The sequence below is a fragment of the Atractosteus spatula genome, chromosome 13, assembly GCF_055471065.1.
Source record: "Atractosteus spatula isolate fAtrSpa1 chromosome 13, fAtrSpa1.hap1, whole genome shotgun sequence".
NCBI classification, from domain to species: Eukaryota; Metazoa; Chordata; class Actinopteri; order Semionotiformes; family Lepisosteidae; genus Atractosteus; species Atractosteus spatula.
Genome location: NC_142718.1, coordinates 40,192,841 through 40,219,112, shown reverse-complemented (window position 1 = coordinate 40,219,112; position 26,272 = coordinate 40,192,841). Strand labels below are relative to the sequence as shown.

Sequence of the window (26,272 nt, the reverse complement as noted above, 5' to 3'; positions counted from 1 at the left end):
ATTTATTGTTCTCTAGGGCTGGAAAGATTCCATTAGTGTGCTTTGTGCCTCTGATATTATGTGACCTTTATATTTGATCCCGCGACAGCGGTTTCCAAGCGACGTGTTGGGAGAACGTGCTCAGGTCCATCTTGTGTGCCGGGCTTTGTGGGCGTCCAGTACCTTCTGCTGTCTCTGTTGTGTGCGGTTGTGTTTGCAGTGCTAGTGAGTCGTGGGAGGGGTTCGGCAGCTTTGTGGCCCGGGGGCGCTGAGGAGTGATGAGCAGAGCTTGTGGGTTAGGAGTGACTGGAACAGAGGATCGAGTTTCCCACATCAGGACCCCGACTGAGCTCCAGTGGCTCTTCGGCGGACCTGAACAGAGCACAGACGGGCTCGCTCACCACAGCACTTGTCATACGCAAGTCGCGGGCCCAGCCGGAAAATTGGTTCCTTCCACTATTTTATTGGTGTTAAAAAAGCAGCAGCAGCAGCAGCAGCAGAAAGATCAAGTGAGCCATGAGCAGGAGAACATGGCTGCCGCAGTGCTAGTGACAGTGCAGGCGCCGGCGGTGAGAAGAAGCCCATCGTACAGGAGGTCCCCTTTATACATTCCCCCACTCTTACATAGCTGGTTGTTTCTGGGGGGAATCTGTAAAAATGTCCTGCTCTTGCAAAGCGACAGTGAAATGAGCAAAGAAGACCGGTTTTGCAAAACTTGGAGGAGAATGATAATGATTTGGAAGTGTTGGAATCTGTGCCCTTAACAAATGATGAGCTTGTGGAGTTAGACAGACAGACAGACATTGAACGACAAACAGCGGTGAAGTTTCCCACCTGTAGTGGTTCACGGTTCTGGTGCTCATAGACAATTATGAGATTAGCAACACGATGCCCGGTCCTATTCAGAAACATGACTCTCCTTTTAGAGTCTGGTTAAGGAAAATATAATGCTTAAAATTCTGTTGTGGGCAACAAAAATAGGTTTGTGGAATAAAGTAATGCTAAGTTATAAAAAATAATTTTAAATGTTTTGGAGGCTAGCAATAATGTTTACAAAATGTCACAATAAGGCTGTGTGCTATGTAATGAAAATGGTTTTCAGTTGGTGTTGAAGTTAAAATGCTGCTAAAAGGACCTTAAAATCAGCAGGTGTTCCAGAGGTGCCTCTAACATCACATACAGTACCGTATGCTTCACAAAACTTTGGGGTTTCTGTGAGTAAAACACTTCCCCTTATCTTCCAGTCCCGATCCCTCCCATCCAGTATTCCTTATGAGAGACATTTCTCTGCAGTAAGTTGCAGAAGTGTAGTGAAGTGAAAATACATGTTCTTATGGTCCCTATCCCTCCAATTTAATATTCTTCTCAAGGTGCAAAATTTCCCTTTACACTTGATTATGCTACGTGTTGCACTTCTGTGATGGCTAACCCCAGCATATTAAGGGGACCCCTGTGACATTAAAGACAGGCCTGAACGGTCTTTCTCCAAAGAGCAGTCACAAAGCTGCCATCTGCAGTGCTGCTGCTTCTGCCTTTTTAGCAAAACAAGACCTGTTGTCATTCTCCCTCCCTCCCTCCCTCCCTCTTATCGGAGGGAGAGCAGTCGCTGGAGGTTCTGTAAGTTGTAGCGGCCCCAGCAGAACCTTTCCAACCTTTGTTGAAGCGAAAGCAGGCAGAAGACGTCAGGCCTCGTCACCACAATCCTGTAAACGGACTCATTCAGGTGAAAGTGACTGATTCCTGCTGCGCTGCCCCATTAACATCAGAGGGGACTCTGCTGGAGGAGTGGCAACACGGCACGGATGCAGGTTTTTAGTACAACATGTAGATGTTCTTCAGAGCCACTGAAATGTCGAGCAGTATGTTTCATTCTAAAAAGATCACGAAAAGCACGTACGTCTCTCCTTGGTCTTCGAAGACCGTCTCTGATTCCCCTGCGACCTGTTGATTTGAATGGAATCTGATGTCTTTAGTTTTACGGTCTGTTAAAGTTACGTTGCATGGCGTTCTGATAGTCCTCTGCGCAAAGCAGTGAGGAGCTGGGTGGACATTAAAATTTAGGACGTGGTGGCTGGTTTTGTTTTTGTTCTCTGCTCCCGTGATCCTCAGGCATGGAGCGGCAGAAAGGAATTTAACTGCAGTATGTGAAGGCAGATCTCTGGCCGGCTGTCTCACTTCGCCGCAGACAATGCAGGTCTGAGGCTGCAGCCTGCTGGAGTGCACAATAGCCCTTTTGTGTCCATTCTTCCAGCTTGATCGGGCACTTTATATGCTGTGCCAACTCAAGAGGCCTCTGCCTACACTAGCTGTCCAAACACTGTGCAAGTTTCTTGCTGTGCAGGGGCTGCTGTTTATTTTCTGTAGGAGGAAAATGACCAAAGGGCCAAAGGCTTTCTGAACCCAAACCATAACTTAAATTGGCTAAATAAATGTTTTTGTTTTTCCGTCTACGTTACACAACCACATTCGTCTCAATTGCTGTAATTACTGCTCAGGTGTGCCGTCGGCGAGATGTCTGGTCTGTGAGCAGATGCTCTTCCTCTGAGGTCAGTTCGCATCTGATGCAGATACACAGGAGCGTAGTCTGACCAACTGCCAGGGCAGTTTCACAGCCGTTCACAATGTTATTAATGTCTCAATAAGAGAGGGCATGAGCATTTCAAAGGTCAGTAACACGGTGCTACAAATACAGTATTATACCTCCTTACTGTATCCAGCTGTTCTTTGAAAAGAAAACAGCCCTACTAACCACATGCATATTTCTAAAAGAAAGAGCTGGATATCGGGAATGCTTGAAGATGTATTTCTGCACTTCTTGCTCACACTAGCAAGGTGTTTTGAATTTGTAAAGTCTTAAGCACTTTACTCAGACTCCGGTTTCTAAAGAAGTGAGCTTTGTTGTGGAAGGATTGTAGGCTTCACCTGAAACTCCTGTGAGATTAACATGCACTGTGAGGAAGGGACAGTGAACTAGCAGACTAGATCACGAATACTGTACTCCTCCGTGCCCCACAATAATAAGCAAAATATCTAGTTTGTTCTTGTCTAAAATGTTTTGAAGGTCACATGAATTTGTTAAACGCTTTTTGGATCTGTTTTTTGCGTTCTTGTTCGACTGCTCGGTGACCTTGTTAGGTTGAAGGACAGAAAATTTGTGAAATTTGCTGGAATATTTAAGCTAAAAACTGGTGTCAAGAACCTAAGCCTTGGTTGCAAACGGACTTTACAGCAGTATAACAAAGCACAGCCTGCTTCAGGCTCTGTGACCGAGCAGACACGGCTGCTCTGAAGTCTGTGTCCTTGATTGGTCACCGTGTCTCCAGTAGGCCTTCTGTGGTCTGAGCTGACGACACTGAGCACAAGTAACACGGGAGCAGAGCCTGGAGCTGCTGGAGAGGGTGAAATTGAAATTCACTCCCTGACTGAAGGACCTTACAGAGATGTATTGGACCTAAAATAATGAGAACCACTATAATTGCACGCCGACAGAGGCCGCTCAACTGATTGCATGGCACGCTAAAGTTATTTGTGCACCTGAATTAACTTAAATGGGCCGCATCAAGGGATTCGAATACTCGTGAAAGGGAGACTTAGATAATTTTAAAACAAAATGTACATTTTTGTGTTTTTAACTTGAATTAAGGAGAAGGTTGTATTTAAAAAGGCTGTGAATGTGTTAGGAGCCTAGCCTCTTTAACAGAGCCTCCTTCGTCTTGTATGAAATGTCTTTTAATCAAATGAGCTGCTCTCTCTTGCTGTAGCTGGTTGGCTCACTCAAGAGTGCCAATAGCTTGTGTGTTGTCCACGGGACGGCGGTGGACGGACGATCCGAGTAAAAGTCTCTGGAGTGTGTGCAAGTGTAGAGCAGTCCGGGCCTGTTTCCAGTTGCCATGGTTACCCCGGAGCTATTTGTCATGCTGATCACCCAGCGCCTCGACCAGAGTAACTCAGACTCGCGCAGACTGGTACGGGCGTAAATGGAGCTGAGGGCAGTCAGCAGCCTGGCCTTCTCGGAAAGCAGGGAACAGAATCCCCAGCCCCAGTCGTGTGTTCAAACGCACAGCCTACCGTATAGCAGACGCCAGTGGAGTTGTGGACCGGGACGGTTCTGAGGAGTGCTGTAGGCAGCCTCTCTTTCTCAGTAAGAGAGGTTTCGGGTCACTGTTTGGCAATTCCAACCTCCCCCTTCACCCCTGTTTTCAAGGGGTTCTGTTCTCCGCTTGAGTTGGTGCTAATGAACGATCGTCCAGTGTGTCGGTTGAAAAGTAAAGGTGAAGCGGTCCGTTTCCCTCCTGAAGTCGTTCCTGGTGGTCAGTCCCCCATCCTGTACTGCACGAACGGCCCTCTGTGTCCCCGTTCTGTGGGCACGTTTCAGGTGGCATCGCTTCTGTGCCCAGTTTCTGCCGTCCCCCAGTTTATTGGGATAATGCCTGTTTTTTTTTTCTTAAATGAAAGAATTCAAGTTTTATAAGAAGATGCAGAAATTTCTTGGTAATTAAGCATCTCTCCAATCTATAATTGCCATCAGTAAGGACTGGTAAGATATTGATAGTTCTATCCACTGGATAGAACATTTAAAGACTGGTGATCCCCATGTGACTTTGTACCCAATAAACATGTACCCAATAAAATGAAACAAGTAAAGGTTTCATTTTATTGGAAGAAACACAACGTTTCGGCTGTGGAGCCTTCTGAAGGTGTTTCTTCTCGTTTCAGCACGGATTAAACCTTTACTTGTCCCTTTGCAGCCTGCGCATGCTGACACAGCTCCCTACTTGAACTTCTTCTACACAATGAAATAACTCTTTTCTCTCTTTACTTTTTTTCACAGAAAAAAGCGAAAGGCCAGGAGCTGTTTGATCAGATCATGTATCACTTGGATTTAGTCGAGAAGGATTACTTTGGTCTCCGGTTTATGGATTCAGCGCAAGTCCCGGTAAGATTCATGAGCTCGGCGTGTTCCCTTTTCCGACTTCGAGTGTTAATTATATCGTACCGTTTGCAGATGAAAGGATTTGACAGGCTGATGCAATGTGTGATGATTGGAACACCTCATCTGTATTCAGAAGAACGGGTGTTCGGGATGAATAGTTCAAACATTATTTTCAAATCAGGGGTTTAAAATTATTGGGATTAACGGGGGTTCAATCCATAATCAAAAACAATTTAGAATAAAAAACCCCATTATATGTCTGATATAAAGAATTAAGCACCTGATTTATTTTTCTCCTGTATGTGACCATGAGTTAAGCCTGTAATCTTTTTACTATTACATACAGCCTACAGGCCTTAAATATGGTTAAAAAGTTGCCATTTTAAAATGGTGCTATGTGATTCTTTAAAAGTTATGAATGGTACAGTTTGAGAGTAGTCGTGAGGGAGTCCTCTGCTTCTGATTTTGTTTTTTAAAAAAGGTCTTTTGGTTTTGCTTGCCCTTTTTCCTGTCTGGTAAGTCTAGACTTTTGAACCTTCTTCGGATTGTAGGATGAGAAGTAGCGTAGCTATGTACCTTAAAAACGGTCGGCCGTGTTGGGGAGGGATTTTCAGCTGCTGTGGTGTGGAATGTGGAGGAGCTGAAAGAAAACAGGCTGCAGCAGAAACGGGCTGCTTCTTCAGCGAATCGCCAGCCTCCTGCCCTCCCTCCCTCCGTCCCGGCGGTACGAAGCCAAAGATCAGCCAGCCCAGCCCTGGCACGAAAAACAAAAAATATTTTTATACAAGGGACTGAGATTTTATTTTTGCTTTGAGGATATTCTATAAAATTCTGATTAGCTTTTTCTCTCTTCATACTGAATGACATTATTGTCACAGCTGGGGAATTTGTTTTGCAGACAGGTACAAGATGCAACACAGTACATAATACATTTAACAGCAGAGTCAGGGTAATACATTTTACAGAACACTTTTGAGTTAGTGCTAGAATCAGTGATGTTTTCAGAAAAACATCATTTCCCTCTCTCGTGATTTTCTTTCACCTTCCACAAGCAGAAACTGGCCCAGGGCTTTCAAAGAAGACCAGTGAAGGGTGTGAGCTTTTAAGGATGTATGTTCTGTTAATAACCTATTTGTTATTAATTACAGCACTGGCTGGACAACACAAAGAGCATCAAAAAGCAAGTAAAAAGTATGTTTTTTTTTCTTCACATAATAGTTATTTGGAAGGTGTGATGTTTACTTGCAAGATACTTGACCATTAAAAAAAAAAGTATAGAAGCACCTGATCTTGCACTTGACCGTTTTAACAGTTGCTTTCTATAGGGGAAAAAATTAAGATTGAGGGCCTCAGATCTGAAGGTCCTGGTGATTTGTGTGAAGTAATTAACTGTGAAGGAGTCTTACGTCTAACCAGGCTCTGAGGTGGTTTATAGATAACTGTGCCTTTAATGAAACGATTGCTTTGAGTAATCTACTGTAAAATACCTTAACAAAACCTTACTGAGGTCCAGTTAGGTTGTTTAATTGTTGACTGACTCCTGGGGTTATAACATAAACCACAAGACACTAGGCCCAAGAACTGGGTCCGAGACTCCTGTAACAGAACATCAAGACTGTACATCAGTTCAGAGACAGACAGACTGTGGATTAAAGTATTGTGGAGCTTGAACAATGTCCCTGCATAGCTCTTTCCATTCTGCAGTATCACTAGAGTCAGTCTCTCTCCCTCTTTTCTTACCGAAAACGGTGCTCCACTGTTGTGACAAAAACTGAAGCAATGTCAACGTTTTGGCCGTGTCATGGTCCGGCTCGGATGGCAGTCTCGTGGCCCAGTTCTAGTTCGGCTTATTTGTTAGCAGCCTAAGGGGTGTGTGTGTAAACTGAGTACAGTATGTCATGCCTTGCCCAAGAGCGTTCCTTTACGTGAAGACCAACTCATTCAGTGATACTTGGAAAAGAGTGAATGCTAAGTGTAGCTCCTGTGGTTCATGCCTTATCAGCTCTGCCCTTGTCTGTACCTCTCTCGTGGTGCCTCATGACTGAGCTGTGCTCTGTCTCGCAGTCGGCCCTCCCTACTGCCTCCACCTGCGCGTGAAGTTCTACTCTTCAGAGCCCAACAACCTGCACGAGGAGCTGACCAGGTGAGTCTGTGCAGCTGTCGGTGTCTAATTTTATTACTATTTTTGTAATAAAATTGTTTTTAAATCTGGCTTCGGTAAGGTGTGAGAGTAATGTGCCGATGGGGAGATAGGTTTAGCCTTTGGCACCCATGAGAGCTCGAAGGTGTCCTTGATTGGCCATCTTCAACTGTGGGAGAACTGTCCACCTGCCTTACCACCCTGTCCGCTTTCTCTTCAGCTCCTAGCTCTCAAGACGAGGAAGTTTGTCTGCAGAAAGTATCTGAAATCTCAGCAGGGCTCTGTGGAGGTGTAGAGACCAGGAGCACTCCAGTAAATCTCTCGCTCGTGATGTCATGAGTGATTTGGAGCTGGGCACCCGAGTGGTCTTCACCTTGTGTAGTTTTACTTCTCACTAGATTCTGCTTTTACTTTCGTTGTTTAACTGCTGAAAGGTTGTGAATCTTGTCAGTTCTTGTAAGGCTGTTATGGGCTTCAGTTCTTGGAGACGGTATTGCTGTTTTGGGACTTTTTTGAGACTAGCAGCAGATCTTCTCTTCAGTGTGCAGCCAGCTTTCCTTCCCCCTGACAGTCTACTCCCCTGCTTCTTATCTTGCTTTAGTTCTCCACCCCTTTATCTGGGAAGTGAAATTCCATTTCTTCCAAATATGCTCTAAGCCTGAAACCTGAGAAGGCATTCTGTGCTCGAGTGTGATTGTTTAAGAGTATGTGCATCAGTCTTCACTGTAATTCCAATAGCGCCTGCAACAGAGTGTAGCTTTTGGGCAGACTACAGTTCATACAATAGGAGTATTTTAAGAGGGATTGAATGTCAAAAGCCTTTGTTTACAAGCTTGTCAGTCAGAGCGCTAAGTGAATCATTCTTTCCTGAAGTTTTGATGTTCAACGAATGGCGTCAGCTTGACTAAAATTGTGATCATGTCTGTTCGGTTAAGTTTCTTCGTATTAAGACTGCGGCATATATGGTATTGCAGGCAGCTCATGGTGTTAAAAGTTCCCCCCTTTCCATTTGCACGACTGCCTGTAGCCCCAAACCAGCAGATTGTACCACAACACAGCCTCCGTTTTGAAAAAACCTGTAAGTTTTTCAACTCATGCATTGTCTTTGCAGGTACCTGTTTGTTTTGCAGCTGAAGCAAGACATCTACAGTGGAAAGTAAGTATAATGTATACTTACTTAAGTATACATGCCTTTTCAAGTATTAAACCAGGCGGGCGCGGTGTTTCTTATCTTCTTTAAAAGCAATGGTTTCTTCAGCATTCTCTCAACACTTTATTCTCTTCACCACTGCTCCTTCGATTTATGAGCCAGTCCGTTTTTACTTTTTTGAAAGGATTTGTGCTTCCTGTTATTGAGATACTTACATTTTCTCGTGACATGCATCTTTGTTGTTTTTCTTCATATTTACTTTTGTTGGTTTGGTATACGGCTCACATGCTAATAGCGAACCGGAATTGTATTTTTTCGGGCTTGAGTGATTAACAGCTTTTCTGTGCTGCGTGCCAAGAAAAAAAAATGACAAGATTTCAGTGAGAGTTTTGCAGCTGTCTCTCACAGGGGCAGCCCTGGGTTTTTCTCAGGTAAAACTGGGACAGTTCATGGCACAGGCTAGGTTTTGGAAACTAGGATTTGTTTCTGCTGAGCAGAAATGCCCATAATAGAAGGCGGCCCCGAGGCTGCCTGGTGTGCCGCGAGGCGCGGTGTCTGTGCTCGGGCCCCGTGTTGCGCTCTGGGTGCGGAGGGGGTAGCCCGTGTGGTTCTGGATCTGGGTGCCGCAGGGAAGGCTGTGCTAACTAGGGCCTTGTGTCCCTGTGACTGCAGGTTGGAATGCCCCTTCGACACCGTCGTGCAGCTGGCCGCCTTCGCCTTGCAAGGTAAGCCTCCCGCTCGGCGCCGGGCTCAGTAATCTCTCTCGGCGCTGGAAAGACCGTGGCGGGGGGGGGGCTTGGGACCCTCCCTGCTGCGCCGCCCAGCCCTGCCGGAGAGCAGAGGGCGGATCCTGCGCAAGCCGCTCGGAGCCGCTCGGAGCCCCTCGGCTGCAGGAGAGGCCAGCTGACCGGTCCCCGGTCACCACCGGGGCGAACGGCCGGTCAGTTGTGGATTGGGACATCTGGGAGTGTGCGGGGACAGTGCCGCCAGACAGCGGAGGGAAGGTTTCCGTCATCACGCTCGCAGGATAGCTGCAACAGGCGCGTGCTTATTAGAGCAGCTCCTGATCGGCAGACACCTCCTGTGCCTCCTCCTCCTGGAACTCCTCTGTAATGTGTGAGCTCGTTACTGCAGGGCCTCCGGCGGGCCTCTAATCCCTCCTGGTCTCCCGGGGAGTTCTTATAGGAGCCTTCTGGATTTGGCTTCTTGCCTTCAGGCAGTTTTCCCTTTCTGGTACAGCAAACCACTTCTGGTTTATGAAGTTTAAAGGCGGGAATATTTAATCCTGTTAGTGCTTAAAATAGATGTTTTCTCTCTGTAACCCAGAGAGCTCTGGCACAATATTTCAATTCCGATAGTCTTTTCCAAGCTGCATACAGTACAGTTTTCTACATGCTGTCATCTTTGATCGAACAACAGAACCTTTTACTTTTGTTAAAAAAAACAACAGGCGTTTGAGCCAAGATGCTAAAAATCTAGTGACTAGGAAAAATCGGTCAAGTAAAGTTGGCCTTCATTAGAATGGCATGTTAGCAGCTTGGCCATGTCCAGATAATCCCCAGGCAGGATTTGATCTGCTGACCAGAGGCGAGCCTTATCTTCTTAGCCACCGCAACCCCGGACATGTTTCCACTGTCTCTCACTCCAGTTCACAGTATCATATCGCTTTTATTTTTCTGGTGGCACAGCTGAAACCAAATCTGGTTGGGAAGTCTTTACAAAAGATAAAAAAGGGGGACTTCTGACATTGTCAAGATAAACATGTAAATGTTTGCCTGTGCTCACTGCAGAAACGAGACATTTTTATCTGAAGTTAATAAATTGGGAAATTTTGCCTTGACCTGTGTTTGACTTGCTGTCGCAACCCACCTTCTTCTCATACCAAGGCTGTTGATAAGAGCTGCCTGAGGAAGACCAGGGCAGCTGTCTCGCGCTGTAGGAGAGGGAGCAGCTCTTTGGGCTCTTGAGAGCATTTGTTTTTCATTTGCCCCCCCCCCCCCCCCCAGCTTCCCACCTTCCTCTCTTAACAGTTTGACCCCAAGATACTGTGGACAGCAGCTTTCAGCTTTCTGAGAGCTGGTTGAATTAGAAGTGTGCAGAGGAAGTGAACTTCATAGAGTTGTAGCGCTGGGGGGGGGGGGCTCTGAATGGAATTTCAGTGCTCTGTATAAAGAAGCTGAAATACAGCTCGCTCATTTCAGGCAGTTTTAAGCCCTTATTCTCTTACGGCGTAGCCCTGTCCTGTTTCCCTTCACGAGTGTGGGGAGGCAGGGTGCGCGCAGCTCCGGGCTGTGTCCTTGTGCAGGAGGGCAGGGTCTTCCCAGCAGTGTCCCCAGAGTCTGACATGCAGGCCCACAGAGGGGCTCCAGCTCGGCAGTGCTGACTGCTGCCGCCGCTGCGCTACTGAGACCAGTTCAGTCACAGTTCTGGACTTTTATTGCTCGTTTAATCACATGGCTGTGTAGTTTGAAGGTAGGTTGTGTGCAGCCCTGCTTGTGACAGACATTGTATTTTTTGACCTGATAGCAGGCACCACTTGAATCGAGAGTATTCCCTCCCTCTTGTTGGCTTCATTTGGTTTTATTCCACCCGGTACGAAGTCATTAGTGCTGTGTTGTGAGGCATGGAGGAAATTCATCGCATGCGGTATTTGGTCTTTAATTTGTTTTCTAATGGCTCTACGGCAATAAGAAGCTCTCCTGAGTCATCAGGGATTGAGGGTATGGGACAGAGAGTAGGGGAAGTGAATTCATCATTTGAAAAGGAAAAATCACTGCAGCAAGAAAAAATCATGGGGGGTATTTTGACAAACAGCCCTGTTCACAAAAAGAGAATTTAATTGGCAAAAATGGGCTTTGGGCTGAGACTTTCAAAAGGATTCGGGGCTGTTAAAGCAAAACACCTGTTCTTTCTGAAATGGGAAATAGTGTGCGAGCTCTGTGCCCGTCTAGTGTGAACACACACACCTTGCCGGGTCTTGTTAAAGGGCCAGCGTTTGCACTGTGTGGGTAAGAACCTGCGCTGCTGGTGTATCTGAACGTGCCCCTGAGCTGGACTCGCTGACTGACGCCCTGTCCGGTGCTGCACCTTTCAGCCGAGCTGGGCGACTGCGACCCTGCGGAGCACCCTCAGGAGCTGGTGTCCGAGTTCCGGTTCATGCCCGAGCAGACGGAGGACATGGAGCTGGCCATCTACGAGAAGTGGAAGGAGTGCAGGTGAAGTAGCTCCGCCTGAAGCAGCTCAACACTCCCCTCCTGTTCTGTGCGCCTCCAATTCGTCTTGGCCCTGAAATTCGGCCTGTGTGGGTCCTCGTGCCCCGGTACAGTGACAGGGACACTACACTGTAAAAAAGTGCTGTTGTTCGGATGAGCTGTAAAACCGAGGTCCTCACTCTCTGTGGTCAATACAAATCCCAGGGTGTTTCTTGAAAAGAGTAGAGCTGTTACCCCGGTGTCCTGGCCAAATTTCCCCCTGGCTTTTACCCATCATGGCCTCCTAATAACCCCCCTCTCTGAACTGGCTTCATCACTCTGCTCTCCTCCCCACTGAGAGCTGGTGTGTGGGGAACGGACTGGCGCATCATCCAGATGGGGCTGCACACTGGTGGGGGTGGAGGGGATCCCCATTACCTGTTAAGCGCTCGGTGTGCAGTGTCTAGGAAAGCGCTATTTAAGTGTAAGGGATAAATTATTATAATTGTATATGTGATGTGAGAGACGGGCTCTTATTCCTCTGTGAGTTATGAACAACATCCTCAGTAGGTTAGGAGGCTGAACTGTCAGATGTGCTGCTATGGTATGACAAGTTAGGAAGCTACCATTATTAACTTTTTATTAGAAATGGTAACGTGAATGAAAATGTCACAGACACGGCACCAGGAGCAGTATGCAAATCGATGACAGAGGGTAAATCTTACCCTCTCGGATTGAACTTTGTGAGAGTACGTTTCCCGGAAGAAACAGAACATTTCTGGAAGTGTCTCAGGTGAGCTGCGATTGCTAATACCAGACTGGAATGTGCAGACTCATTTTCTGCAAGAGAGGCTGTAAAAGTTTGTAAAGAGGAGCAATTAATCCAAACAGTTCTGGAGCAGCTTTCTTACATGTTAGAATACATGTGTGATGTTCTGTTTCCCGCAGTCATTTGCGGGTGAATGACCACTATGCATTTTTTGCGTATTAGTGAGGCTGGATGTTAAAAGGGATGCAGAAGGCTTGTAGCATCATCCTGCTCGCCTGTGTTGTTTTCAGAGGCCAGATGCCTGCACAAGCGGAGATAAACTATCTGAACAAAGCCAAGTGGCTGGAGATGTATGGTGTGGACATGCATATGGTGAAGGTGAGCAAAGAATACCTTTCCCTTCTCAAAGCTCTTTGTTAAAGATGGGGGAAAACAGCACTTCCCTTCCATTAGTGAGATTGAAGTGAGTGGTCAATATCAGCTATGATTAACAATAAACAAATCTTTTAACAAAGTTATTTAGAATGTGCATTTTTATGTTGTGTATTTGAAACCATGGAGTGTATGTGATGAATGGGGTTTTATTTTAAGCATATTCTAGTTATAGACTGTTTCATTATACCTGATACCTCTATGGAAAGGTACATGTAGTGGTAAATTATTCTCCTCAATGCTACCATATTGTAATAGATGAGCTATTTTTCCATGTGTCAGACATTGGAGTGTGAATTACAGGCATGGACCTCTTGAGACTATAGTGACACTGTAGGTGGTGTTTGTCTTCTGCTTTCTCCCTGCAGGCCAGGGATGGAAATGAGTACAGCCTGGGGCTGACACCCACGGGAGTGTTGGTGTTTGAGGGAGACACCAAGATCGGCCTCTTCTTCTGGTGAGAACAGCTGTGCTCGGCTAGTAATGTCTGGAAGCAAACATTTCATTGGCATGTGTAGCTGTCCTTTTATTTAAATGTTTTGATGCTGTGAAAGTTCTCCCAATAATTAAATGCAATCACAAATGCTTTGTTTTTCTTAAAAAAACTCCCCAGATTTGCAGGTTGACTTTCCAGTGCTTCTTGGCAGCCCCAATAGTTTTTACTGGTACATTCAGAAAATTAGCTGCTTTACTGTTCTTTACTGGTTCCTATATTGTTTCATCAGCAGTCATGGGAAGCCCAGCACGCAGCGAGGAGATTGCTGTGTTATCATTGCTCTTTAAGAGTAATGTCACAAAGTGCAGTGGTCCCGTTTCTCAGCATGTTCTCTTGCCGCTTGCTTTGTGCAGGCCTAAGATAACCAGGCTGGACTTCAGGAAGAGCAAGCTCACTCTCGTCGTCGTGGAGGACGACGAACAGGTAAAGCACTCTGCCCTTCCCTCCTCGCCGCAGGGTCCCCAGTGCCAGGCATGGCTTTGGTACCACTGCTCGTCAGCCGCACGCTCTTAACGATCATCGCCGCTGTTCTGCCTTGCCCTTGGTCAGTGAGCGGCTCAGCAAGGGCTTCCTGGGCTCGTGCAACAATCAGTCGCGCTTTGCCGTGCTCCGCGAGCGGGCGTTTCACCCGCTGTGCCATCGCCAGTCTTCGGCAGCGGTCCGCGCCGTTGATCTCCCGTCCTCCGGAGTCGTGCTCCCCGCTCTGCGGTCCCTCCCGGGATCCTTACCCAGACCCGTCTCCGACTCTCGGATCTCCTCGCTCGCGACAGTCGAACATTCTCGCTCGCTGATGTGGAAATTCATGGCCAAGGAATGTCCATTCAAAACGTTACATAAGTGGTAATGGGGACGCGAACTTTGATCCGCGTTTCCAGTAAGTGGTCAGATTAGCAAATCATTTCCCCTGCAGTCCTCCACGAGACAAGGAGATCTTTTTACGTGGTTTTTAAACTGTAAAATGACCAAGCCAAGTGCCGATCTGCACCCAGTAAATTAAAGGGGCACCTTATAAACTTCAGACCTTTTCACTGCCTTCCCCAGCAGGCCCTGTGTGCTCTGTGTGAGTGATGGCAGAGCCGGCTGGCTGCTGTCCAGCCCGAGTTAATAAAACACCTCCCACTATCCCTGAGGCATTCCTGGTATCCTGAGCACAGCACTTAACAGTTTATAAAACGAGAGCTGCTAACTGCTAAAGAGAGGTATAAATTACTCTAAAGACTCTGCACAGTGGTGGAGAGGGGAGCTAATTGTCAGCACAGCTACCATCTCTGCATCTGTGTCCTGTTTAGATTTCTCTCAATAAAAGGCATTTTTTGATGAAACGTTTTTTATTCTGCATCCTGTTAATCCTTTGCTCATAATCTTGAAAGTTGTAAATCATATTGATGCTGTTACTATTACTTTTTTGTGTGGAAATTTACAGTTTAATGGGCATTTTTGTTCTTGCGGATACCCTGGCTAGAACTGTTTTCTGAAGCAGTTCAAAATGTGAGTTGGGGAGTTTTATTTATTTAAAATCATTTTTTTTGTGTGTGTGACAAACCAATTTTAAATTGATTTACCTATTTTGATCCTCAGCGAGTTTGGACGCGTGCAGCAATAGTTTCGCTGCCAGCCATTCTCAGGGTGAACTGGTTTCTGCGGAAGAACACTGAGTCATGTTTTGCCAGTTTAGCTGTCAACAGCAGCACAAGACTGCGCTTGCTTTAAAAATTACAACAGTTTCAAGGCGTTAGTGTTAAGTATTACCTAAATGTATGGTGAAGGTGTGAGGTCAGGTGCGTCCGTCTCTTATAGGAACTCTGAAGGAACAAGACCTGCAGGGCAGCAGAATTGTAGCCTCTGCTTACAGTGCAGCACGTGAAATAGATACTAATGGAGTTTTTCCAAGCTTAGTTGGTTCTCCATCGTAAACTTGTAAGGGATTAAAAGTGCTCATCATGCAGTGTACCCAGTTGTGTTGTAAATTCATCTGGAACGTATTTGCGGTTTGCAGCAGCAGAAGGCGTTTGTCTCTGGGGAGATCAATGCTGGACCGCTGGAAATGTCTCTTGCGTTTGCTCCGGGGTGCCTGCATGGCCAGGAAAGTGAGAGCAGGCCTTCTCTGATTGCAGGGCAAGGAGCAGGAGCACACGTTTGTCTTCCGCATGGACCATCCCAAGGCCTGCAAGCACCTGTGGAAGTGTGCGGTGGAGCACCACGCCTTCTTCCGGCTGCGGGGCCCGGTCCAGAAGGGCTCCGCGCGCTCCGGGTTCATCCGCATGGGCTCCCGCTTCAGATACAGGTGCGCTCCCTTTCCTCTGATTCTGTTTCACTCCTCCTCCGTCTCCGCTTGCTCTCCTCCTCCTTTCTCCTATGTGGGGTCCCCACTCTCCTCCTCCTCCTCCTTTCTCCTATGTGGGATCCCCACTCTCCTCCGTAAGATCCTTCTCTCTCCTCTGCGGGATCCCCAGCGCAAGAACAAGGACCCTTACTCTGCTTGTCGGCTGCATGTTCTTCATCGTTGTGGTTATATTTACACTCGTGTTATTAAGTCTAAGGGCCTTGGGGGTCACCATGTCCACAAATATTTCTGCAGCAAATGTGAAGGTAGGATGTCTTGGGAGATATTTCAGAATAGGGACACCTTTTCCTTTTTTTTTTGCTGAGGCGTGCTTCCAGATAAATAGGACAGCGTCTTTCAAGTCATTCCGATGAGTTCCAGAATATTCCCATGGAATTAAAATCCACTCGCAAGCTGGCATGGAGACTTGTATAGTACTGTTTTCCCAGGATAGCGTAGGAGATTGTTTGCCATGTCCTTGTGATGGTGACGCTTAATTAAAATGGTATTTGTTTTTTTAGGGTATAGAATTTGGTGAGTGGATGTATTATTAGGTTTTGTAAAAAGGAGTTTGGAAACTCGCCAGGCATTTCTAATCTTTTATTTTACCTTAACTAATAACCATGTTCTGTAAAGGCAGCATGTTGAATTTAAGCTTGTGAAAGATGGTGAATGAGCACTGATCGCTCTGAAGTGTTTATTGATTAATGGAGGTTATGCCTCAGCTTGCTGACAGCACTTCCACACAACATTGCTGTTGTCGTCTGATTGATACTGCAAAGCGTAATTCAGTCGAGCACTTACCGTGCTGAATGCTTTTAACATTCTTGTTAGCTGGTTGTCGTTTTATCTTCAGTTTGGAAATACCATGAGAGAAAGAAACCGTGACGAACTCTGATCATGTTATGGTTTGGAAAGCAAAGCGAACCAAACTGCCTTGTGCTTCCTGCTTCCGTTTCAGTGGGAAAACGGAGTACCAGACCACCAAAGCCAACAAGGCCAGGAGGTCGGCCTCCTTTGAGCGGAGACCCAGCAGGCGCTACTCCAGGAGGACCATGCAAATGAAAAGTGAGCCGGTCCTCTCTTTCTCTTTCTTCCTGCAACACTTAGAATCAGTAATTTCCTTTATTTTTGAAACCCACGCTCTTTGGGATGGCGAGCCGATTGATTGATTTAATCGCCTCGACTCTCGTGTGCCGCACACATGGGAGGATGAGGAAGCGACCTCTGACCCTCCCACCTTGGAACCAATCATCTTTTAACACGCCATGGGAAGCACCGCCCTTTACCAGAGGTTCCGTGCTGATTGGAGGAAAGGCACGTCCCTCAACACCAGAACCTGCAAGCGCCTAAGAAGCCATGTGGGTCTCTTGAGAGCTGGGAGAGCCCTGGCCACCTCATCCCACAATGCCTTCAGCTGAGCTGACCAATTATAAGAGGCCATTTTGATGAAACTCATGAATGTTTGTAAGGAATGTTTACACATTACAGGGATCTGTGATTGTGTTTCTGTCCTGTTCAAATCACAGTTATCTAATTTGATGTCTATTTTTTCACTTTTATTTTAAATGTGGTGCTTGGAACTAACTGTTTTCTACTGTTCCCACAGCTGCCAACAAAAACCAAGAGACAAAGTAAGTCCTTTCATTACAACATGTCAAAATCCAGCTTCTTTTCATCATGGCCTGTTTTGAGGGGAAAAAAAAAGATTTATTCACCAGAAATATGTATGATTACCTTCTCTTTTCAAACAGCGCATATCTGACTAGTCAGCAGTATCACATTACAGCGTGTGAGTTTTAGTTGAAGAGTTAGAAACCCAAGCAGCAGCTCTGCCTCCAGCAGGCCCTGTTGTTTGGGTTTGCGGTTTGGACAGCCGATTTATCTCATGCTGGACTGGGAGTGTCTTCAGCCCAGCTAGCTCTCCCTGCAGAGGAGTGTACTCCTCTGCCCTTGTAGTTCTCCTGGTCTCTCATTCATTCATTGGAACGTCGAGCAGGGGATGTTTGCAGTTAAGTCCATCCTTTTGGAAGGATTGACTCATTTCGAAATTAAGGCTCTTGTTTTACCGTGGGGATGGGCTTCTGGCAGAAATTAAACCGAGATCCTGATTGCTTGAGGTACCAGTGCACTGTTTGTGAGAGTAGGGGTGTTAACCATGGTGTCCTGGCTAAACACTCCTCCAGCCACATACAGTCTGTCCTCTTTCAAGTGCCCCTTAATTATATTGGTGAATTCCCCGTTCCCCTGCTGTGTAGGGGGCTGCTGTGTGACACCCACGTGGGTGCTACCCCTCCGTGGTCCCAGCAAAGCCCCCTACACATGCAAAGCCCTCTAGGAATGCAAGGAACTAATACAAATATGTGATTTGGTTAAGTAGAAACGATGGATTTCATTGCAGTTCTCATTGTCTTTTTCCAGTTATTGTTCTTGTGCTTGGTGATAACCACAAGCTAAATACACAGCCTTAGGAGCAGTTTGACTCATTCCTGACCCATCACCTGGGAACCAACCAGCACACGCTTTCGTCCACAATGCCAAGCCAGTAGAATTTCCTTCTGTATTGTTCAAAAAACACCCTCCCTGCTTCTACAACCACGTCTCCGATTCTCTCGAGCTCCATCCTTGCTTTCACCCGAACATTATATACCATTTTATCCAGTCTGTGTTTTAGGTTGCTGAGTGTCCACCGTGGACAGTAGTTTCAACAGCCTGGTCTTGGTGATCAGCTTGCCAGGGGTGAGCTGAGCACTGGCTGTAAGGGCTGGGCAGTGTACAGAGACAGTGGCAGCTAACTGAGCCTCTTCGGGTCTGGCCAAGAGAGGGCTAGCAGGGTTAGGACTGTGAATGAAGAGAGTGCTAGGAAGCATGAGTCTATGATGATGGCCTTTTTACCCTTGATACATTTGTAATTCTATAGAGGGAAACAAAGTGATGCCTCATCATTTTACAAAGTAAAAACTTTGCGAAATTTAGTCCCGTTGCTGTTAATTACTTGGCAGTTCAAGATCAGGTTTGAAACGGACACCTGAGCGACCCTGTTGTCGGCATCTGTGCAAAGTAAGATTGTCTGCAAGGTCAAAGGTCACCGTAGGGCCCGAAGTGTCTCCGTTGTGCTGGTTTACTGCAGGAGCTGTCTTGGCCGCTCTGCGGGAAGGAGGCTCAGATACTGCTCACCACTCCTTCTCTGTGTTGCTCAGGGTATCATATCTGTTGTGCTGTTTCATTTGCCCCTAGCTGCATGAGCTGTGTGCACTAACAGGCTGTGTGTTTCCTTCCCCCCCCGCAGTGCACACAACAATGGCGTCAATCAAACCAGTGATGCAAAGGTAATGGACTTTTACTCCCCTGTTTCTGCCTTGACATCTGACAGCAGCGAATAAAGCCAGTCAACAGTGCAAGTAGTAGTAAATCTGTATATTCCAGGAGGCACTGGCCTAGATCTCTTAACACTTGCATGCCGGACTGATAGTTGTGTGGAGATATGCACAGCGACCTTACCTGGTTTTGAGTACAGGGGCAGTAGCCACGTACGTACTGGGGACGTCTTACTGTTGGCTGTGCCCCGCTGAGCGTCCCGGTGCTCTGAACCTGCCCTGGCCTCCCTGCCCCCTCCAGGCCCTGACCCCCCGCCTGGCCCTGCCCGTGGTCACCGCCGTGCCAGCCGCCCCTGTCCCGCTGGAAGTCCAGACCCTCCCCAGGAGCCCTGCAGCCGGCCACTCGGACAAGAGGAGGTAAGCGCCTCGCGGGTTTAACGCCGGAAACGTATTCGAGCCCTGAGCTCGTGAAGTCCACTGCAGCGCCACTGAGTCACAGTTCAGTGTGCTGCTTGCTGATCATCATGGGGAGAGAAGTAGCAGCATCAGCCTTTGACCTTTGACCTCATCGGATCTCGGAAGCTGTGCGAGCCTGGGCCTGTTTCCCCAGTCTTGTCTGTCGTTGGGTGGCGCAAAAACAAAATGGTGTTCGGTTGACTTGTTTTGATTTTTAATTTGTGTATTGTTTGTTGTAGCTTCATGTGACTTACTGGCACTTAATGGCCTTTCTAAAGGCAAGGTATGTATCGATGGCAAAACCGCTTTGGCAAATCAGTGGAACTTTGATGATTGCTGCAGGGGAATTGTGGGCTGCTTAGATTTCTTCCCTCTGTGAATCGAGCCGGTGATCGGGGGTCTCCTCTGTCTTGTCTCTGCTTTAATCGGGGGTGGCAGCGCGGTGGCAGGCTGGGCTCCCTCTCGTGGGGAGAGGAGAGAGCTTTGCTCTTGGAGTGCTGGGTGAGTGGCGGGTGGCTTGCCCTGGTTAACCTCTTGAAGGAATCAACCAGCTTGTCGTGTCGTTTACCTCAGAGACTCCTGCCAGCGCCCCCGGCGCAGATCCAGGACACACACATACAAAGCAAAGCTTAGGAAATGGTCAAATGCAAAAGCTGTGCATTTTAACCTTACTTACTAGTTAAGCAATCCATTTTCAGTAGATACATGTACTTAGACTGTCATTTTTAAAATAATTGATTTAAGACCAAATACACAAATATAATTCATTGGATGAAACCTCAATGAACTGTACAGTTGTAAAGACAAAACATGACAAAAACTGTTCAAACAGCAGGAGGCAGGTCTTAAAGACCTGTTATGAAAACTTAAATATATCATCATAGATATTTAATTATGCTAAACAGGATCAGTTATTTGTCATGACTTGTAATTAAATTTTAATGAAAATTGTTCTTAATTTAAGCTGACTGAATGCAATAGATTGATGCTTTATCAACAGAGGGGTTTTGACTGGGGGCAGGGCTACTTTGTATACCAGTAGCTTTAGCTGAACTTCTCAATAGCTCGCCGATTGACTATGAAGGAAGGTGCGTTAAAAAAGCTTGAGCGTATTCTTTAGCATTTAAGCTTGTAACGGCAGTCTTCTGTGAGGGGCAGTACTACAGGGCGACTGTGCTTCGCCCATTCCGCACTGCTCCTCGGATCGGGAGGAGGGGGGAGGTTTTCAGCGCCTGTGTTGGCAGCTGGAGGTGATCTCGCCCACATTTCTACAGTTTAGGCGAAGAACGTCATTCGGTTTTTAAGGAAGTAGTTTTATTGGCCGCTTCCCCGGTGTGGTTTTCCCCCTCTGTCCGCGCTGGCTCGCGATCGCGCTGCTCTGCCTGGCCGGATGTGGCTCCTGCAGGGCAGGCCGGCCCGGCCCTGGCCCCACCCCTGCGCTCCTGCTTCGCCCACAAGACTGTCGTCTGGTCCTTCTCTCCAGCAGCCCTCTGCTTCTTCTTGCATGTGAAAATCCATGGCTTCAGAAATCAGTGGCGATGATTTATGCATTTGCTTTTTTGTCAAAGACCGAGTTTCATTTTAAGACCATTGCTTTATACGTTTGAAAAGCTCCTTCTCAGCTGCACCGTCAGTCCTGTCCGCTCTCTCTGGGCCTTCTTGTCCACAGCTGTGCTCTTATAGTGGCTTCTGCGCAGAAAGTATTGGCAAGTTGATAAAGCCCGTTACTACAGGTCAAGAAACCTTCACAGTGTATTAAACGGAAAACGATACATTTTTACTTCGTTCCACAAAGAGCTTAACCTTAGCGTAATACTTCAAAGTTAATGTGATGACTTCATGTCAGGGTTGGAATTAAAAAAAATAATAACTCCAGAGAGGCATTCAAATATTTAAAAAGGAGCTGAAGACATTTATCCTCTCTTTTCTTCTGGTCCACGCTGGAAGGACAAACTGAGGTCGAAGTAGCTGAGAAGTTTTACAGCAGCCCTTGAAAGTGTGAGGCAGTGTCAGTAACCTCGGCCCCCAGATTTCTGAAGGAGCGACTAATGAAAGGGCTGTTGTCGAGAGACAGGTTTTACAGGCTAAAGAGACCTCTGTGTAAATCAAACAGAGGGAACTCTTTATTTCGAAAAGTACAAGCCTGAAATGCACTAGCCTTCTGTCACACTGAGAAGCACGCTGGTGGGGAATTTCTACGAAAGAAGTGTCCGTGAGAGATTCCTCCCTTGTTTCCTGTCTGTTGCCAGCTTGGTTGAAACGTGTGCTCCTGCTTCCTCATCGCGTTCCGCTGCTCGTTCCCGGGCGCTCCGGACCCTCTCTGTCCCCTGGCTCTGCCCCACACTTCCCTGCATCCCTGCCCCTCTGAGCGGCGCTCACACACGCCCTGCCCTGCCTGCCCTCCCCTCCGCCAGGCCTCCCGCCCCCCGCGGCCCTGCGCCGCACCCCCGCCGGCGCGTTGGCGATCACTGGGACACGACCAGCTGCGGCGGAGGCTGACGAAAGGGGCGCTGAACCACCTGCAGGACCAGGCTGCTGGGAAATTCTCTCCACGCTAGAAGACGTCTCTTCATTGTAGCACTGCCCCTCCTCAGCCGCAGCGTTTCGGATGCTGGGGGAGAGAACTTTTGCAAGATGATGGTATTTAGTGTCGTGTCTGCAAACCTACGGCAATGATGTCAGCTGAATCGCATTTTATCTACAATAATATGCACATTTATTTTCCTCTATGACAGATGATGACGGCCTTCAAAATCAATGTCTTTAATGTAAAAAAGAATAGTGATTCCTGAGCTTTTTGGCCAGTTACCTTGGTAACCCCCCCAACTAGTTTGTTTTTTTCTTTTAGAAAAGGCTTGCTTATACCAATTTCAATATTTTACCAATAAGTAATAAGTTTAATAAACAACTGTTTAGCATATTCTCCGCACCTGCCCTTAGATCTCTTCTGCACTACAACCTGCAGTAGTGAACAATTATCACACAGACCCACGCATAGTACTTGTCTTCAAGATTTGTCATTTAGTTTATTTTGCATGTGGAATACACTCAATATCAGTAGCAGGATTCAAGTTTTATTAATATTGAAACACATTATTGAAGCCTCTAATCAGCATGGACTGGGTTCAGCCTTGTGTGAAGCATGACTTGGAGAGAATTTAAAACAAAGATAACGGTTCAGTAAAGTCAGCAGCTGTCCAGTATTAAATCAGAAATGGTGTCCCATCTTTTCTGTGCACTGACACAGATGGTTAACGGTCTGCTAATCTCTTTAATACTTCACATATCTGGAACAAAAAGTTGTCTGTAAACATTAATTGTGCTGTTAAACTCTGTAGTAAATATTATAATGAGAAATATTGTGCATTAAAATAAGTGCCTTTGTTCTGGTATTACCAGCCTGAGAATACTCAGTGTCATTTGAATCAAAATCAAAGAGCATTTTTTAATTATGTTGTTAGAATGGAATTGCCTCACTGATGCAATCGCTAAGGTATTTTGTTATTTGCAGGCTACATTTTAGGAACCTGGTTTGCTGTGGTCCGTACTGTAATGGGTATTAAAGTTGAGCAGTTTTCATGCCATTAGTGTGAAAATACTAATCCTAGTAGTGGATACGTTTGCCTGCTTTATCATACTGTCAGCAGGGGTTTTCTGCACCTGGTCTTCCTCCTAGCTTTGTCCTCTGCACCTGCAAGTGAATAATAGCTTTTTGACACCTGAACTTGCCCTCAGTTTGGCCAATATCGGTCCTTTGGCATCGGTCCTTTAAAAACAAAAAGAAACTGGAGGGCAACATCACTGTTTTAAGATCGATTTATTTTCCGCTGCGAACCTCCCAGCACCCCCGAGTTGGGCCGCGCGGCGACTGTGCCTGGCCGTGAGGTTTAATCTGATGTGGCGTTGGTCGGTTCAGGGTGTGGCTCAGGCATTCATGCCCCCCTTCCCACAGTTCCCATCGAGGTGAAGCTCCCCGTGGTCCTGGGAATCTCCCAGCTGGCGGGAGCGCCGGGGTCGGCCGAGACGCCCTCGCTGCTGCAGCTCGGATCGCCGCTGCTCTATAACCCTGTCTCCCAGGAGGCAGGGTGGCATGGGTTTCCGCTGCCCTAGGACAGGAATACAGCGGCCCCTCCCACCCCAGCCCACTCCAGAGCGTCCTGCACTCCTCTCAGCCTGCGCGTTGTCAGCAGGAGACGTACCTCTGCGCCAGTCAGTGCTGCCCTCGCCCTGGGCGCTCCGGGGCTGGCAGTGTGGGTGAGCAGACGCAGCCTGGAGGGTGCGTGCCTCAGAAAGAAACATTCGTGAGCAGCCTCTCCCATGCTTGGGTGATGGTGAGCCCAGGCGACAGGCAGCCATCTCCTTGGTCAATTCAGTTTCTCTGTGGCGAGCATCTGAACGCCAGGTGTACGGCAAGCCTCGTCTGTTCTCTCAGTGCTAAAAACTTTGCTGGCAGAGCTTTGGGGCTTTTATCCAATGTCTGAATAGAGGGGCATCATCTGTCCTTCAAGAGCCTGGTAAATGGTTTCTTCAAAATTAACACGTAGCTCTGCCAAGGATGGAATAAGATGGATTTTTTTAACTAAATGACAGCTGTGTTGATTGACCTGCTTTCTGCCCCACTGAAGTACAGTAATGTCAGAGCATGCAGTTAAACAGAACAAGAAAGTTGTGAAGGCGGGTTCTGTGGACGAGCCTTTTCACTGTGTCAGGCGTAGACTGGGGCTTGTTTGGGTTTGCTCATCTATCCCCCGGCAATTATGAAATTTTTAACCCCCCCCGTGTTAATCCAGAGCAATCCAGAGCGGGACCCAGCTATACTTATAGGTAAGTACAGTGGATCCATTGTCAATTTACTTTGTGTCAACATTAACTCATTCTGTCGTCTTTTGAGCGTGACGGTGCTATTCTGTGCTCTTGTACTGTAATTCAACGCTGGAACAAGTCCATGATGTGGATATAACTGTGACGAGCTCAGATGGTTGCCGACTGTGCTTGCCTTTCCGTTTTCCAGTTTTTTATTTTTCTGATTTGTTTTATTGCTTTGATTATTTTTTCCGCCACTGACAGCATTTCCTTTCTGAAACGTGTTTTTGAGGGCAACTCTCAGCCTTTTTCGCAACCATGAAACACTGAAGACACTGAATTCGACGCCAAACTAAATAGCTGAGAAGACGTGGCCGTAGCCTGACAATTTGTCGTACCTATGGATTCAAACCTAAACAGGGCGTCAGGAGTACTGAGGGAAGCAGCAGTGCACGAAGGAAATGTATCCTGATGCATTTATACTAGGAAATTACCTCAGAGAGGTGTAAAGGTTGGCACTTGTGATAAAAGCAAGGCAGTTTTGGGGCTGTGTTTTAGCTCTTCATTGCTGGTAGAGCTACTGCTGGGGTTTTCCAACAATTAACTGAGCTTCCTGTTGTCTTCGGCGAGTGGCTACAAAGTGAGCCTTGGTGCCGTGGGGCGTTGAGGTGCAGTTTGCACAAGGCTCGACGAGGGCTTTTGTACAACCTGGCCTCTAATAGTGCTGTATGGAAAGTGCGTTAGGTACCAGAAACCAGACGGTTGATTTCCTGTGGACGGGAAGAGCTGTGCGAGACAACATTTCTTCCCTGACTTGGAGTTAGACTGAAAAACACCGTTTTTTTTTTAATGTGTCCTTTTTTTGTGCAATATTTGACTCTTCATTCTTTTGTGATTTTGAGAGTATGAATTTGATCAAGGTATCTATACGAGCAACCGGTAGTAATGGGTTTGTCAGAATTAGCTATAGAAATTTGTTTTATAAGGGGGCTCCTACCAGTGTTTTACTGGGCCTTTGGTGAGTAATGGACATCTTTGTGACGTCTACTTCACATGAATGTTTCAGTAATCACGTGTGCAGTTATGATGGAATTCTTGTTCGGGGTTTAGTTGTGATGTTTAGTTTCTCTCCCTTCTCACCCTGCAGTCTGCCACTTGTTGCTGATTTGCTAGACTGCAAGGATCTGTTGGAGACGTGTGTTGACGAGGTCATCGGGGCACCAGTAACCATGACAACTGCAGGCATGCCTGACGAAGTAGGCCTCAGTGCCGCTCCCTCTGGATCCAGTGAAAACGAAGAGGAGAAAATCTCTCTGTGTGGTAAGGACTAACCCGGACACAGCTACCCCAGCTTCACAAGAGAAAGGGCTTTAAAGACTTTTGTGTCACAAAACTGACGCATGGCAATCTGTGCCTTTTGCTGTTATTAATGAAAGACTGTTTTGTTGCAAATAAATTTGTTTTTATTTCAAAAGATCACTTTGCATTACTGGTGACCATCTGGAAAGCGTCCCTCAGTGCATTTTTAGTTGCAGATTATAGCTTTTGTATAATTTGTGTTAGCTCTGCCTCTGAAGCTCTGGAGTGTTTTTTTTTCCCATTGCCCTTCTACAAAGATGCAAAGCGGGTGGTTTGAGGTCGTGTTGCACTGCGATGAAATCATGCAGCGTCGCTCTCTCACCGTGTCTCCTGTCTCCTGTCCCCTGTTTTCTCACACTCCTGCCACGGGCCCCGAAGAGGCAGCAGCAAAGCTGAAGCAGCTGGAAATAGAGGCTGTAACAGCTGTCGCTCCTCACCGGTCCAACATCAATGTGAACATGAACAGTCAGGTCAGTGACTTCGCGAGTCCGTTTCTTTGAACAGCACACAGGGTGGCCTCTCTGCACAGAGGCTCTTACTGGCAGCAGAGGGACAGCCCCTCTCCCGCTCCTTCCCAGTTTCTACTTAATTGCAAGAGCATGACGAAGTTAAAGTTTGCATTCAGATCCCAAAAAGGAAAATGTACTGAGCTCCTTTCGTTTCGGTATTATGTGCCACTTTCCCTGGGGCTTGGGCTAGGATGAGAGTTTCGCTGGTGCAGTTTTAGGGAAAACTGGCATGAGGTTTGTTCGTGTGTTGTGGCTGTACAAGCCATTTATGCAAAACACTTGGTGCATACCAGCACTTGTCAAGTGGGAGAGCTTGTTTCTGAGCAAGCTTCCCCTGGCCAGCTCCCTTCCAGAACTCCGGCCATGTGTTCGCTCCTTCTGCAAGGCAGATTATGGAGCTGTTTAAGGAGATTAG

General features: G+C 47.0%; 1 protein-coding gene across 2 annotated transcripts in view; it reads left to right on the top strand.

Moving 5' to 3' along the window:
- epb41l5 (erythrocyte membrane protein band 4.1 like 5) overlaps nucleotides 1-26,272 on the top strand; it is a 41,435-nt gene that overhangs the window by 3,959 nt on the left and 11,204 nt on the right. For both annotated transcript variants that reach the window (XM_088930627.1, XM_088930626.1), the window contains exons 3-18: nucleotides 4,811-4,915; nucleotides 6,061-6,103; nucleotides 6,977-7,055; nucleotides 8,164-8,208; nucleotides 8,875-8,927; nucleotides 11,297-11,417; nucleotides 12,453-12,540; nucleotides 12,963-13,051; nucleotides 13,444-13,513; nucleotides 15,205-15,374; nucleotides 16,375-16,481; nucleotides 17,023-17,047; nucleotides 18,703-18,742; nucleotides 19,032-19,147; nucleotides 25,137-25,309; nucleotides 25,727-25,818. In XM_088930627.1, coding sequence (XP_088786753.1) covers nucleotides 4,811-4,915; nucleotides 6,061-6,103; nucleotides 6,977-7,055; nucleotides 8,164-8,208; nucleotides 8,875-8,927; nucleotides 11,297-11,417; nucleotides 12,453-12,540; nucleotides 12,963-13,051; nucleotides 13,444-13,513; nucleotides 15,205-15,374; nucleotides 16,375-16,481; nucleotides 17,023-17,047; nucleotides 18,703-18,742; nucleotides 19,032-19,147; nucleotides 25,137-25,309; nucleotides 25,727-25,818 — 1,416 coding nt within the window. The remainder of the gene's footprint in view (nucleotides 1-4,810; nucleotides 4,916-6,060; nucleotides 6,104-6,976; nucleotides 7,056-8,163; nucleotides 8,209-8,874; nucleotides 8,928-11,296; nucleotides 11,418-12,452; nucleotides 12,541-12,962; nucleotides 13,052-13,443; nucleotides 13,514-15,204; nucleotides 15,375-16,374; nucleotides 16,482-17,022; nucleotides 17,048-18,702; nucleotides 18,743-19,031; nucleotides 19,148-25,136; nucleotides 25,310-25,726; nucleotides 25,819-26,272) is intronic.